The sequence below is a fragment of the Magallana gigas genome, chromosome 3 (genome assembly GCF_963853765.1).
Source record: "Magallana gigas chromosome 3, xbMagGiga1.1, whole genome shotgun sequence".
Classification (NCBI taxonomy): domain Eukaryota; kingdom Metazoa; phylum Mollusca; class Bivalvia; order Ostreida; family Ostreidae; genus Magallana; species Magallana gigas.
In genome coordinates this window covers 46,675,305-46,691,834 of record NC_088855.1, presented here as the reverse complement: position 1 = coordinate 46,691,834, position 16,530 = coordinate 46,675,305, and the positions used below count along the sequence as shown (strand labels likewise).

At 33.2% G+C, this 16,530-nt stretch overlaps 1 protein-coding gene and 1 long non-coding RNA gene across 2 annotated transcripts; one reads left to right on the top strand and one right to left on the bottom strand.

The window, feature by feature from the left end:
• Window positions 1–1,585: 1,585 nt before the first annotated feature.
• On the bottom strand, window positions 1,586–16,482 carry LOC105334519 (neuronal acetylcholine receptor subunit alpha-7). The gene is made up of 6 exons (XM_066080044.1): window positions 16,222–16,482; window positions 13,772–13,923; window positions 9,871–9,915; window positions 8,878–8,987; window positions 2,892–3,436; window positions 1,586–2,801 (listed from the first exon to the last, which is right to left on the bottom strand). The coding sequence occupies exons 1-6, from the start codon at window positions 16,274–16,276 to the stop codon at window positions 2,341–2,343; spliced, it is 1,368 nt and encodes a 455-aa protein (XP_065936116.1). The 5' UTR covers window positions 16,277–16,482; the 3' UTR covers window positions 1,586–2,340.
• Window positions 7,628–13,912, top strand: LOC136274033 (uncharacterized). The gene is made up of 2 exons (XR_010712297.1): window positions 7,628–8,205; window positions 13,739–13,912. It is a non-coding gene; the product is annotated as an uncharacterized lncRNA (long non-coding RNA).
• Window positions 16,483–16,530: the final 48 nt, after the last annotated feature.

The following is a 16,530-nucleotide window of genomic DNA, read 5'->3' as shown; positions in this document are numbered from 1 at the left end:
TTTAGTTCAAAATGTCCTATTGTTCATTTCCTCCTAGATGGAATGTTCTATCGTTAAAATGACAGATATCCTACGGACCCGGTTTAACGATAGAATTCGTCCCATATACTTGCTTGGTAGCAAATAAAAATATTATATCGTGCTGTATCTCGCCTTAATTTTCATATGATTGGTCTTAAATACCTACAATGTTGCTCTTTTATAATCCCATATTACCACATTAAATGTTTTTGCAACAAAATCACTGCCACTTTTAACATCATGTTTGAACACTGTTAATACAATTTGTTTTATTCATCTCTTATCCTGCTAATTAAGAGAGCTATAATATTTAAATTATTTATAAAAATGTTATTAAATTGTTCCCAACAGTTACGTTCATTTAATTCATCATGATTTATCTTTAATTCGTCTGAATAACGGCTAACAACCTCATGAAACAAGTAATAAGATTAGTAAAAATGATTTTATTGTAATTTATATTTTTCTTGAATCGCCTTTTGAATCGACATTTGGGTCTTTATTTTCTTAATAACGGCTAACAGCCCCATGAAATGACTAAAACAAGTAATAATATTAGTAATAAGGATTTTATTATAATTGTTTTCCACTTTAATCGCCATTTGGGTTGCCATTTGGGTCGCCATTTGGGTTCATTTGGGTCGCCATTTGGGTCCATTTGGGTTCATTTGGGTCCATTTGGGTTCATTTGGGTCCATTTGGGTAAATCGACGCACCGCATGGGACTAGAACAGTTATTTTTCTGACATACATCAAGAAAAGGAAAGGGCGTATTGATACGTGCATGTTCAGTGTATCAACTTATTATGAGGGAATTTTAAAATTGAAACCAATATGCCAGAGATATATATCACCTTCTTGATCTAATGAAAGGAAGAAAAACCAAAAACGTGCTTGTGGTTGCACTGATGTTGAAGAAAGTGTGGTTGGTAATTTTCACCAAGGTTCTAATATATTTCCAGAATGGAGTCGAGGAAGGCAGTGTGTTTCAAATGCACTCATCAGTATTTTGTACAAGTATTTCAATTTTAAGGAACTTCTGGATTGGACTTCAGGAGATGTAGATTTCATTTAGAAAAATGAAGATGAGCTGTATCAGCACGTTTGTCAGTATGCTGCACATGTTTATTTAAATCCATGTGATCTGCCAAATTATTTTTGTTTTAAAAACACATTGCTACAATGCTTTATCAGGCAATATAGGTGAATCATTTGTGGAAAATGGTCCTTAAGTACTGTCCCTAGTGTCGGCTATATCTATGTGTTTTATTGAATCGTCTCGAACAGGTATCTTTATTTGTAAAGAAACGCTCTTAGCCAGCTGGAAAATTTCTAACTTATGGGCCAATGTCAAAGCAAAGTTCTTTGAAATTCTTTTCATTCTATTGTCCATTATTTAAGCAGGACCCTTTGAGATGGTGACCATCTCATTGTTGTCTAGTTATTAACGTACATTGTACAACTACAAACACACTAATGAAAATAAATTTATGCTAGTTCAACTCACATGAGTAATTTCACTACTTTGATTCATTTTTTTTGGGGGGGGGGGTGCAATAAAATTGTCCTTCTTTTTTTGTAAATCGAACATTATATAAATTGGAGCCACCATGTTTTTTTAGTGAACAGAGAGTATCCCTAAAGTCTCTCATACTTAATTTGACTACCTGTTCAAAACGTCAAGAATCATATTTCAATTAATTTAGCAACCGTATGCAAAATGTAATTACATTGCTACTGTCTGGAATGTAAGAAACGTTCTTGGAACAATAATCCGTAGAAAATCGTTATTTCGTTCCATAATTAGCTCCAACGGTGCAGACGAGAATTCCGAAACATCACTGCAATAATTAAAACCCACTCATGCTAGTGGTTCCCATGAAGATTCAGTTTCTGTTGTTAAAAAACAAACAAACAAGAGGTTCTTAGCTAGGGACAATATTCAGTCTTAAATGGCTCACACATATAATTTCTGAGAGCTTTTAATTTTATACATAAAGATGTATGCAACTATATTCCAAAGACGATTCAGCTACAACTTACAAGTATGGAAGGAACAAAATGATGCGACAGACTGGCAGGCGGACGGACGGACAGACAGACAGATAGAGAAGTAGATAGATTGGGAGACAAGGTAACCACAATTTACCTGAATTATGTTTATAGAAAGTGTGGGTACATATGTATATTGACTGGAATTTGAATATTTTAAAAATGACTTCTGTCAAATAAAGAACACTTGAATTTCTTTCGCAAAGTTTCTCCAATATAAAGTGAACAAAACACCAAGATTGGCGATAGTCGATCATTAGTCGATCATTACCAATAGATCAACAAAATCATCACAATAACAGTAGAACCCAAAGTCAGCACTGTCACCGTACAGAAGAGCGCTCTATCCAGCTTCTCAGCGAATTCTCTTCCAAGAACTCGACGTTTCCGGCGCTTTTGCCAATTCTCCAACTTTGTTCGAAGTTTGCGACAACAGACATTGATCTCTGACCTGGCTTGGTCCTCGGAATCTTCAACTTCCATATAATCTTCCAGCAGTTTTTCCGTGGAAGGTATGGCTTCACTCTTCCCTATTCCCGACCCTTTGCGACATCTATTGTTGTTGATGCTATGGGATCGTTGTGTCTTGTAAACGCGGGAATTTCGAACATCGTTCATCAGGTGACTCGGTGATGCGTTCATATCAGCGTGATGATGAAAGTGTAGGACCAGTACTGTGGATGCCACGGACAGTCCACTCATGGTCAACAGGATAGTCAGATAGACAGCTAAAGAGAAAATGGACGAAATAAAGTTTGAGCGACTTAAATTTTGATCAATATTTGAATAGAAGTCGTGAAAAAACATTCAAACGTTACCTAGGATGGAAACACTGTTGGAAGTTTTGGGCATAACTTCATTGACGACACTCATAAAGACAGTGAAAGACAACAATACAGTCACAGCTAGTGTCATCTTCTCCCCTGTATTGGTCGGAAGCATGAACACCAAAACGTTCAGCAGTGACAGCATCGAGATAGGGAGAATAGTGGAGATGATGTAGTATACGGGACGTCTCCTTAATTCTATGATAGCCTCGGCGCCTGGAAGGATCTCTCCAACGTTGTAGCTTCCGTCCTCTGGGGAAAACGCCCTGACGCACGTGTTAACAAGATCCCACTCTCCGTTAGGGTAATAGTTCGTCGTATCTATGGAGTTGCTGGCTACAGACACTTGTAGGGAACGGTTGGTGTGCATCCAAGACATCACACGAATCGAACAATGTTGACTGTCGAATGGATACTTTGCTATATTCACCTCACATATTGTTTGCGTGATAAGTCCAGGCTCCCATATTATTTGCCCCTCGTGATCTAAATTTAGTAACATCTTGTCGATTCCAAGTTCTCGGTAACCAAAAGCTCTGGAAAAGATTTATCCAATTTATTTCTGTTGTTCTTGAAAAACATAGATTATTAAAATGACAATGACATTATACAAAATTAACAACAACTATCCCCCCCCCCCCCTTCTAAGTTTTTGACTAATTTTTTGGTAAATTATGATGTAGATTACATTCTTCTTAAAAAATCTAAGACACAAACTTGACCAAGTGTGGTATAAAACATGTGCAAGGAAAGATTCATAGGTTGAAAATGCCATGATCCCTACTCCTGAAGAGCCTTAAAATTACAAATTAATTATAAAGAAGAAGGGTGGATAAGGTGTGTAAAATGCCAAAACACGGTCGGACAAGCTACTGAAAAATTAAAATATCAATAAATCTGATATTTGTTTTTAAAAATCATTTAAAACAATATATAAATGTATTTAACATTCATTGATTTGTAACCTGTAAATATGTTCAATACTTGGAATATGTTGACTCAAACAGGCGTATACGTATCAAAACCTGCAAATAGTGTCATTTCTTAAGAGTTCAAGGCATTTTCTTTCAGAGAGTGGGTCTGTGCTCCATATTTTTCTCATAGTCTAGTAAATAAAGTCTAATGGAAAACAAACAAATTTCAATCAATAACAAAAAAAAAAAACGTGGAGAGATGACCCACTATACAATAAAAATATCATTTTGTAGCCCAACAATTGAACGTTTTGAAAAAACAATACAAGTCTGAAATTCATGGTCAAAGTCACACATAGTATTTAAACAGCCTACTTTCTTGTGTCAGAAATGGCTCAGTGGTTAGACTAAGCGCACCTGACAAAAACTAATCTTATTTATCTAGGGTTTTTATTTTATGGGTTCGATACCACCATAATTTAATGCAATATTTTTTCCGTATCATTTGTTTAATATATTTAAAACTGAATATAGTTAGAAATTGCGCTTTTGCAAAATTGTATTACAATATGTTTGAATGGATTTAATTGGGAAAAAATAAATTTAAAATTGGTTTTTCACGACTGAATCGAATGGGCATTTGCGCTATCTTATCCCCCACCATCTTCTTTCTTGATGATTCAAGCATCGGGATTTCGGTATTAGGATGGGGTTATACTGGTCATATAGTATAAAGTTCCCAAAATATCCCCTACGCTAGCCATCAAGCAAACATATTAAGTATACATGTATATACTGATGATTATTAGGGAGCTATACGATAATTAAAAATTTCATAGCCCCAAGGACAGGGGTTTTAAAAAAACCATTTAATGTAGAATTGAGTGAAGTGCGCTATTGAGTTATTGACGTGACCATACACTTTTAGACGGAGCAAGTTGACCTCTAAAATCAAGATAGTGCAAACCTTTTTAACCTTTTTAATCTCTTTTAAAAACTCTAAAAAATGTATTTCTTCAATTTACTTAAAGTATAATGTAAAAAGTTAGAGCAAACCGTGTTAGTCTCTTTCAAACTATACCTGCAATTGACCAATAATATAGATACCATGTTAATTCGAAAGACTATGGAATGCGCCGAAAGAGTTCACTTGATGCACTACCCATAGCTTGAACAAGTTTTACGATGCTTTTTCTGATGACGTAAGTGTAAGTATGTTAATCTTAAACTCATCGTTACCAAGTTTGAACTGCAGTGTTACCGTGAAAGTGTATATGCCTATATGCTCGTTATCATTCCTAGAATTGGAAGTCTCAGGAACAGCCAGCTTCGCCGTATATGTTGATCGTAGATCTCAAGCAGACGAAATCGTGAAAAGACGCTTAATTTTCTATTTCGTGAATTAAATAATGTGTATTGTTTATTTTTGAAGGTTAAACTTTCAATTTTTACATTTATAAAGTTGTATTTTGTTTGCTGACAGCCTGACAAATAAACAGACACAACTTTACATTTTGTTGACTGTGTTTATCCCGGAAATTCCCGTTCTATAAATAGAGTTGGGAAAAGTAGATCCGGCAAAATGATGCAGGTATCAAAGAAATTTTTCTACCAATCAGAAGCGCCGATATCTCATCAAACGAATAAATATTAAATGATTTAGGGGTCGTCTCGAGTTTGTAAAACATTGTCAATATATCATAAATTAATAAGTAAAACCCGAGATGGGTATACATGCACCCGCAGAACTACTCTTTTTTAAATTTTATTTCAATATCAAATTGGAAACCTTGCTATATTGTACGAACACAAAAGCACCATCAACACTCATAAAATGCTATCTCTTCTTATAGAAGCACACTGTCGCAATAGTGACTACTAGAATTCTTGTAAGATGGAGTATACCCCCGGTAATATGCCGCTATACTATAATATAAAAAAATAGTAAAGTTGCGATTAATAGATGATGATGCATGTAGCATGTTGTAATATCATAAAGCCAGATCTTACATATTCAACTTGAACCTTTTTAAAATTGAAAACACAATATATTACATAACAAATACTTGTTAACAAGATTATCTTCCTATCTCCCCCTCTGAATAGATTTCTAAAAGATCGTTTAGCAAATGTACGAATAGTCACCACGATGACCTATACTGAAAAGTGCATTTTACATTGACTTTATTGTTTAATTTGGAGTTTACTTCATTAAAAAGTTTCTGTTGGCATCCAGTAAGTAAACAGTTTTGCTTTCATAGAGAAAACAGCAATGCTTTTAGCGTTTTAGCACACTCTACGGTCATACTCTAATTGAAAACTGAAATGATTTTTACAAAACGTGACGAGGGCTGCTAAGAGAAATAAAATGTTATCGATCTGACACAAAGTTTTATCCCGAAAGACTCCAATGCTATGAACAATTTTCAAAATTAGCTATTTCAACATGTAAGAAAAATAATGTTTACGCGAACTTCTTTTATAATATGAATATGATAACTGTTTAGAGCTCTATTTTTTTCAAGATTTGTTGAAATAAAAGTTTAGTGTAACTAATAAATCGGTGAGACCTAGAAAACATCTGACTACTAACGAAATACTACTTTGTTGGGGTTTATTTCTAGTATTCATATGTAGCATGTCCCGTTAAGTAAAGTTTTTTTTTAGATTTGAATCGATACACATACATATAACATGTATCATCTTTTTTAAAATACAGCAAACAACTTTCTCACTTTTCACATGAATCCACAAATCGTACAGTTTTATGACACAAATCTGATAAATAGAATTTCAATCAAGATCATATACATTTATTCGTTTATTGTTCTACCATACAATTTTGTATCTATCTATGAAAAACGCTTTTAATATCGTACTAGAATTTACCATTCCATACATTCACATTAATGACCCCGATTATGGTAAATGGTATTTCTAGATCAAAAAGAATAAATCAATTCTACCAGTTTACAATTCATTCATTCGCAATATTTGTTTAAATTAATCATAGATTTTATATTGTCTAACTCATGTAAGAATTACTTATATTGATTAATTTTACATTTACTGGAACCCAAATTATAAAGATTATTGTTGTTGTGTACTTATAGGTTTCTTTTTTAAGGAGTTAATTTTAACGTTCATTTGAATTAGCAGTTGTACAGGGTGTCCCAGAATATCTGATACCATTTATTCTTTATATAACTTTTGATTAAACTCATCTAGCAAAATAGCAAATGCATTACTATAACTGTATATGATTAAAATTTAAACTAAAAAAAAAACCTCACAAACATTCATTAGTTTTTGACAAATTGAGCATTGTTTTTAAAAACACAACAAATAAGGTAGTGCGTCAAAATGACGTCCCTTTTACCAATGTCAACGACAATTTGTTGAGTAATATTCATCACAACAACCTCTGTACAGATCCAATTTTCTCAAATCTTTTTACTATTTAAAGAATCTTTTGCTTGTTGAGTTGTTTTTCCCCAGGGTATTCTTATTTCATAATTCGTACAACTATATCTGGAGTCTGTGTTGGAAAAACAGTTTTAAAATGAAGGATGCCTGCTCTAGATCTCTTGTTAGATTCATTTCGAATAAAACTCAATTCAACCAAAGAAATATGTTGCAATTTTGTAACATCATAATTCGATAAAACGCATGTTTTCTCATAAAATTTTTGGTGGGAAAATTAAACTCTTACTTTTTATTTGAGTCAAACATTAATTTATGAATCATAAATGGTATCAGATATTTTGGGACACCCTGTACATTCTGAATACATAACATATTTTTAAAAAGACACATATAGAAATCAGCTTTGTTTTTTCTCTAGACATATCAAGATGGAATCCTTAAATGACCTGCCATATAACTAGCTCTATGTACAAGACATGCCCATCCATGCATGTAAATGAAATCACTGGTGTTGCTATGATACTCTGTAATTATCGGCTCTGAACAAAGAAAAGAATCATTGGTAATGCGAAACTCACTGATTTTTCCTATTTCCCCTTAAATTGTCGAGATTCCCGTTCTTGAATTGAATGAAGTCGAGTTATTAGCTGTTATAGCGCTAGGGATAAGGTAACGACTCGAACACGGCGAATCAGGGGGCGTCACTCATGCGTGAAAAGAAACCTCATAGAATTGCGCCTCACTGCCACCGTCAGCACACCAACACAGAACATGGGTTACTTGTTAGATGTAAACAATGGACGTACTGCTTTGTCACCGAATACGTTTGTGTGCCAAACCTTTAATTAAAAAGATTCGTGATCTCTCACATACATGAGGCAATTGGAGAAAGAGAGAGGATCTTGTTTTTCTCTTTGAACAGTGGGACCAGCCCGTGATTACTTGCCAAGGATCTAGGATTTACCGTATGGCAAACTTAATTATTATGATGTAGAATTGGTGATCAGAATGAGAGATCACGAAATGGAATTTTTTGTAGCTTTACCGGTTATCTGTAGGATTAACAAAACGATGATAGCAATCGTTCTTGTCAACTGAAAATAAGAATCTAAGACATTTATGAAAAATAATGAAACCAATAAGATAAATAATCCTATATTGAATTGATAATGGCTTTATAACTCAAACGCACATCATCGCGGCCAGATAAATCAGAGAGATATACGACCCAGATTCTGATATAAAACAGAATTCAAGAATCATTGATGGTATGCTATGTCAATTGTGTGTACTCTATTTCTTTAGGTCGATACATAATTCATACCATTTTTGGGAACATTCCAAAAAAGAATCCAGAAGCCAACGTCTTGGAGTGGTTAACTCTTCACTTGACATGCACGATAGTTTGGTTCGATAGAATACTAGTACTCGAGAAAAAGTGCTTTTGTGTATGTTTTTGTTTGTTTTGTTATTTTTTGAGGTTTTTTGTTTGTTGGGGTTTTTTTTGGTGGGATTTTTGTTTTGCCTCTTATCTTATGAAATAACCAATATTGTTATAATCATGATATCTAAACATTTTACTATAGGGCATGGTAAACGATCAATGTTTTTATTTTAATAAGTTTTCCGTTACTCACGTATTTTCCACGAGAAGGTCGGGAGTCCAGACTTCACCCCTGGACACCAGAATTTCTGTGACATTATGGAAATCAGAGGCATTCCAAGTCAAGAATTCATCTCTCCACGCCTGAAAGAGATATTGTAATAGTTATATAATTGTAAAACTGGAAGAGTATTATTCGATCCAGAAAAGTTCACCTTTGGGATTCTGTCTTCTAGAAATCACCAAATTAGTTCTTGACGAGCAATACCCTTTTATTGCTCTATTCAGTGCACACTTTTCGGTTTAAAAAGCAAGCATCTGTTGTTTCCAGCATTTATTTTTATTTTATTTCCAGACCCTTAAGCCCATTAGACTTTATTATACAACAATGTAAAATTTATAGTTTCTAACGAAAGTCTAGTGCATGTAGAAGAAATAATACCGTTTGTAGTGTAATGACATATCTGGTCAGTTTAAATCAAAGATGTAAAGTGTAGATGGTATATACTCCGTTGAGATCAACAATAATGATCGAAAAACAATGTGTCTTTTGGAAATTAGGGTCTTTTTCTCGCATGTCTAGGAAAAAAATTGCCTCTTCCTTCATATGTGTTGCTGGGGACATAGTGGAAACAGCTTGCACGATATAATTCTCGAGGGCTTATTTATATGAAATTCTAACTAGTCATATAACAAACATTGTCTTGAATTTTCAATAAATAGCACACAGAAGAGTTCAATTTTAACGTGTATATTTGATATTTACAGTTATTTGCAACATAAATAAAAGTAATGCAATTTATTTTTCATGTAATAACATTGGTAATTATTTCAAACCTGACTTTTAAATTACAGAAGATTTACCACTAACATAAAACAGTTACAGTGAACCCTCAATTGTATGCCTGGTTGTTTGTTTGTTGTTGTTTTTTTGTTTTTTTTGTTGATATTTACCCCCTCCCAATTTCCAAAAATGAATGTATAAAACTGGTGTACAAATGATTAAGAACAAAACAATCTTACGTACAATTCTTAGCCAGGCGTTTGTCGTCAATACTTGATTCTTCAGATCCTGAAAATAGAAGCAATGAAAGGAATATCATGCATGTCGGCGTTAAAGTTCCCGAGTCCAGAATATGGTCGCCGAGGGTTACCGGCTATGAATGAGAGCGGCGAGGTTAATGCAATTACATCCTTAATCATAGCATCTCAGTCATAAAGAAAAAGATTTTTTGCTGTCAAACAATGAAAGGGGAATAGATAGGCTTGTCTGTATTGGGCCAAGGGGACTGCTCGCTAATATACATTCCTTGCAAAGCTTCTATGGGGTTATTAGTTGCAAACTTCTCTTCAATTGATCTCTTAAGGTTTGGGAAGATGGCTATAGATCCAATTTGATGCAACGCGTGAGAAAGACATTACACCGAACAATGTTGTAGATATTTCTTAGTTGTCCATGCTAACATTTACCGCACAAAGTATCCGGAAGTCGTCACTAGTGACGTAATGTGTTATTTGACAGAAAATATCATTACAAATTCAAATTCAACATATAAAAATGTCACCATTTTGTTAACATATATAAGCTTTTAGCGAATGGTTTTCTTTTTCTTTTTAACAATTATAGCATAATAATTTAATTCTGGTTGTAACACGCTTTCTGATTGGTTGAAAAATTTATTTTATATCGTATAAAGAATGTTGCCTACGTCATAGTATGACAAACGTCAAAAACGTATCAATCCGCCTGACGTTACATTTGAATTTTGTACAATTTGATGTCATTTTATAGATCAAATGACCGTTTTTATCAACAATTGATCGCAAATAAATTAAATTATAAGGAATGAATTCAATATTTATTAGTTTTATACGATATAAAATGGTTTGGAACAGTTTACGCTTTTTTATAAACCGCTTCGCGGTTTATAAAGCGTAAACTGCCCCAAACCATTTTATATCGTATAAAACTAAAAAATATTGAATTCATTCCTTAATTGTAGAAAAGCAAAAATGTAGCACAGATTGAATCAAATTGACGTCATGCAACGTTAAATGAACGACATCTTGCTATTAGTAACAGTTTATTCGCTTAAAACAAATTTAAAAATACAAATATAGAAGAATTTTCAGCATTTCTCTTTAGAACCAATATTTGTTTTGTTTTAAGAACAGGATCGGATAAAAACACATATAAAGCTAGCGTCATTTTTCATATATACATGTGCATATAAAAATTTGATATGTTAAAATTCAGTAAAAAATTGTTACAGCGAGAACACTTATAATGAATTCATGTTTATAGCGCAGTCAGTTCCTTTACCCCCAGTTTAACTTAACGGTTATTTACGAATTATACTTTTGTGGCGAATAAAATAAATCTTTAATCATGGTTTCCTATTTTTTGATATTTTAGAGATGGATATATACCTATAAGACATAAATATGGGCCAAAATTTATGAAAACAAAGAAAATGAAACTTGAGGTGTTCAGCCAGAGACAAATTTCATCCAAACATGATCTCTAATCATTATTCCAGGATATTTTCGAGATATGATATTCATCTAATGTTATCTCTAATGACAACCTGAATCTGGAGCAATCAGTTGCGCATGACCACAAAAATGCTTGCTTATGATCCAAATCTGTATCTATAAAAATAAATCTTGAAAAATCAAAATAATGTTATTGGTGATATCGACAAAAATTGACGCCTTTATCCATTATCTTAAGTTAAAAACTTTGGGATATTGGTAGTAATGGTCACTGATGTCAGCTTTATATCAAAATAATCAGTAATAGGTACCACTTTTTACTTCGAACGAAAGAACATGCACGCAATGTACTAAAATATCAGATTAATTGACACTTTTGATACTAGAAATAAACCTAAATACCGACTTTTATAAAATGAGGTCAATAATTTTCATTCAGCACTCGAGATCAGTTAAAAAATCTCTCTCTCTCTCTCTCTCTCTCTCTCTCTCTCTCTCTCTCTCTCTCTCTCAACAAGAGTTTTAGTGGTTGAAATAGCTTCTAAACAACATTTTATAGTTTACTTCCATTTTATATCTGATACAGTGTGATTTAATTTTGAATTCAGTTGATAGTATCAGATATTTGTTTAGTTGAATTATTATTTTTTTTCAAGTTATTTTCGAATGAGAGTGGCGTGAAAGGGGGAGTGAGAATATTGATTTGTTCTGTTTATTGATTTTTATAAAATTAAACTTTTTTATTTCTTTAAAAGTCTTATTTTTCATTCAGCCGACAAAATCCAAAAGAACTCATTACAAACGTAAACCAGTGTTTTTTAAATACATGTAGATTTTTAAGGGTCAAAATCAATAATCTTCTAATGTGATAGTTTCATATCTACTTAAGAAAGGTTGCAATAAGATTCGTTCTTCTTTAAACATGTCTAACGCTTTGTTTCGTTGACCATTATTAAGAGGGCTGGTTGGTTGTGGTAGGCTATGCGTACATCCTTTTGACGAGAGCTTTGTTTACAGATATAGATTAATGACAGTTTTTATATTTCATTTACTTTTTTACCCAGTTAAAATTTGAGAGTGAGGAATGGGTTAAAAATAAAAAGATGGAAGAAATCTACATACATATAACAGTAAATGACAGAAAGTTCTGGCAAGATTTTTTTTCCACCCCTTCATCTAAAACAACATAAATCCTGATCAAATTGCAATATGATCAAAGTATAGGAATGAACAAATGCAATAACAATATTTAATGGAATTGAAATAACAAAATCTATCCCAAGAAATCGTATATCACTTTATCGAATGATTTCGCCTCTGCAGTGTAAGAGATTGGTGTCCTCAAGTTAACTGGTTGAGAAATAAGATTTTATTAGAGTGATTGTTTCTGGCTGACACAAATCTTAAGTTGCCTATAAATAGTACAGTACAGACAGCTATGACTGATATTGAATGACCCGTTCATCGAAGCAAATCAAAGTACTAGAAGTACTGAAACCGGACTCCTCTGAAACGACCGTCATGAAGGATACAATTAACGTAATCTGTAGTTTGGAAAAATATATAATATTCAATAAAAATGTATATCTCGAGTTTCAACTTAGGTACATCCCATTTTGATTAAAGACAAAACTTTTCAATGTTTTTTTTCTTCCGTTAATTGTTTGTATCAATATTTTGGAACTCCCTTAATCATTAACTAACTTCAAAACCCAGTGCTTATTATTACAATCAATATGATATAGCATCTCTCACATCATACCATGTGCCTTATTTCTAAATATATTTCACAGAAATCTTTTACATTCACCAATGAAACGAGACACTATAAAGAAAGAAATGACCTTTTATACAAGCATAACGGTAAACCATATGCAGTATGATTGCATTGCTTGCCCCATAGGGTTGCTTGATTTTGATGTGAACCAATATAAGAAACAAATTTGTATGTGTACAATGTTAAGAAACCAGAGGGATCTCATAATGATCCCGAGAATACCTCGATGGGCATATAAGTGGATCCAAAAACAGCTTAATTCAGCGATGAACTAATAATGCTAACCAGGTAATTTACCCTTCGTATATCCTTTCCCTCCTTTGGTATGTATAAAAATGATTGAATAATGCAATATGAAAATGTTTCAATCATGCAAAATACAAATGGTTCAATAATGCTATATGTATGAAAATGGTTCAACAATGCTATATGCATGTTAATGGTTCAATAATGCTATAGGTATGAAAATGGTTCAATGATGCTATAGGTATGAAAATGGTTCAACAATGCTATATGTATGAAAATGGTGCAATGATGCTATAGGTATGAAAATGGTTCAGTGATGCTATATGTATGAAAATGGTTCGATGATGCTATATAACATGTATCATGTTATTGATAGATCATGTTGTTGCCTGTCTGTACGAGTCCTTACCAGGTCGTGGATCATGATGATGTTGAACGAGATGTTGACGTGGACAGCGTGATGTTGGTTCCTGACGGGTCGGACGTTGTTTCTGTAATTCTTGAACAGAGAGTCGTGAAGATTGACGATGTCATCAGACGAGGAGCCCGAGCACCAACGGACTGAAAAGATACAAAACAACGGAAGTAGACGGAGGAGCTGCAACTTCAATTTGATTCTATATCAGTTTTAGCGCTCTCTGATAATGAACACTGATGGAGAACGATTTAAGTCCTCTGCTGAGAGCCATAGGAGACAGGTGGAGGCAAAGTGTCGGGACCAAGAAAAAACACCAATCCCTACAAATGATGTATTTGTGAGCTAACTGTAATTTCACTTTTGGTGTTGTTTTTTTAAAACTTATTTCTCTTCTTTTTTTTGTGTCTCACTATTTCTTTAAATCCTTTGCACACATACTCTCCATTATTTATAGATTTTCATATCGAGATAAAAGTATTTATGTCGCCTTTTACACCTTCACAACAGAGAAACAATTTAACATCAGAAAGATATTTAGAAGCTAATTTAGATCACTAATACATTTGTTGACTAAAATATACGGTAGTATTACGCAATAATTTAGAAAGTATTTGAAACTATGGATGTCAATTACTCGTTGTAAAGTGAAAAAAATTCAAAACATTTTATTAAAGCGGCAGTTTTTGGGCTACGAATGTAAATTACAATTTTTCTTTTTGCGTGGACCCTGAAGTCCACGCAAAAAATATATAAGCGATGATAAACCGGATGCTATGGGGAAAATTTAGCATGCGCATGAGCTAGCTTGGTTCCTGTGCGTAATGGGTAGCTCAGGGAACCAGGTTAGCACACGTTTATCTGAATCCAGATTGGCATTCCATGCCATATGAACATATAAGTTCAAAGGCGCTGTAATTGTGAAATTGTCGGTAAACAGTACAGAAACAAAGCATCCTTTTAAAGAAATCATCGGCATGTAATATAAACTGTCAGTATCATGAAATAAGTTAATGTTATGCCGAAACTCCAACATTGCAAAATTTGCAATGTTTTGTTGTTTTCCGAATACACATGTAGCTTAACTTTACTTTTATACTAGGCGAGGCTACAGTACTTCTCGATTAAATTATTTTAAGCATTTAAGTATGATTAAATGATTTTGTGACTGTATATAATAGATGACTGAATAATTATGTCACTGTATAAAAGTTTTAATCTCAAGAAAAATGCATCAAAATATGAAATAAATTTACACAAAGCTGTCACTGCAAAGTAATGCGAAGCGTGATGTGTGCGCAAATAGTAGAATTCGCCGAATGCCTGATACTATACATGCAATCTTCATTAATATAGATCATGATTATTTTAGAAGTGTGAACCCTTTAAATTCTGAGATAAAAAGTCAGGATTATACATATACGTAATACAACGTACAAAGTAAGTGGTTAAAAGCAGGGGGCTAGAGTATGTGGAATCTGATAATCTTAAGGCTTTCACGTTTTCGTTAAAAACACATGCGTTTGGTCCACGTATTGCAGTCCTTTTATAAAAGGACAGCAACTTGTCTCGGCATATTTTGATCCTTAAGTTACACTCTGTTGTAGTTTTGGAGCTTCAAATGCAAATAACAGTTTTCTTTTCTCGGCATTTTTATCTGTAAGTTACACTCTGTTTCACTGGTGTATTTTAAGCCGCTAATAATTGATTTCTTCCGATTTTTTAGATCAAATTATTGTTTTGAATAGCATGTACATGTACCTGAGAGGAACAATTTGTGTTTCTTCTAATCATTTATATATTGGATTAGATGTTTATATAATCAAAAATTTGATTTTATTAATAATCATCTCAACGCATTTGTTTTCATAAACATTAATCTTTATTTGTTGATTAGGCATGGCACAATAACTTGACATATAACAGGTCACATTTGATGATATTGAGCCCAAATATCTGCAAGTCTCACAAGAGAAAGGAAAAGCAAAGATATTTGATAACGAATATTTAGATAAATTACGTTTCAATTTATTTTACTCAAATTTAGATATACTACACATTATCATTAGCTTTAGTTTTAAATTGTTTGAGTTTAAGATAAGGTTTATGTGACAGTAGCATTATTTGATTTGAAAAGGACATAGTTTCAACTAAATCATTGAGTACTCGACTTTCGCTCGACTAAAACCTAGACTAAGCCAAAAGTTTAAAATTGACATTTCCATTAAAAACCTACTTATATTAAATGTTTCATTAAATAATAAACAATTATTTTATATCCAATCAACAGAGATCAAAAATAAAAACCTGTTGACGTGGTTTTCTAACTTATCGACATTTAAATTAAATTTAATATTTACTTTATCATTTCTTAAAGGTAGTTCAAAGTGAGGGGAAAAATCAATGCATTAAACTTTAACGATAATTTAAATCTCTCTACTTACCATGGTATCCAATGATAATTATGATTAGATTCCACACTCTATAAGCCCTCCACATCTTGAATACTGACACGAATAAGAAGTTTGGTCAAATCGGAGGGCTCGTTACGCGCGCCGATCGATAGCGCGCGAAGATCTCTCCCCCTCAGAGCAATGACAAGAAAATACCAATTAGGTACATTGAAAGAAAATGTATTTCAAACAACGTTTGAATGTTTGTAATGCAGCTTGAGAAACGGGCCCGATTTCCATGAGAATTCTGGCCATAGAATTGGACAGCTGTAGCGCAGGGCAGGAAATGACACATCTCTG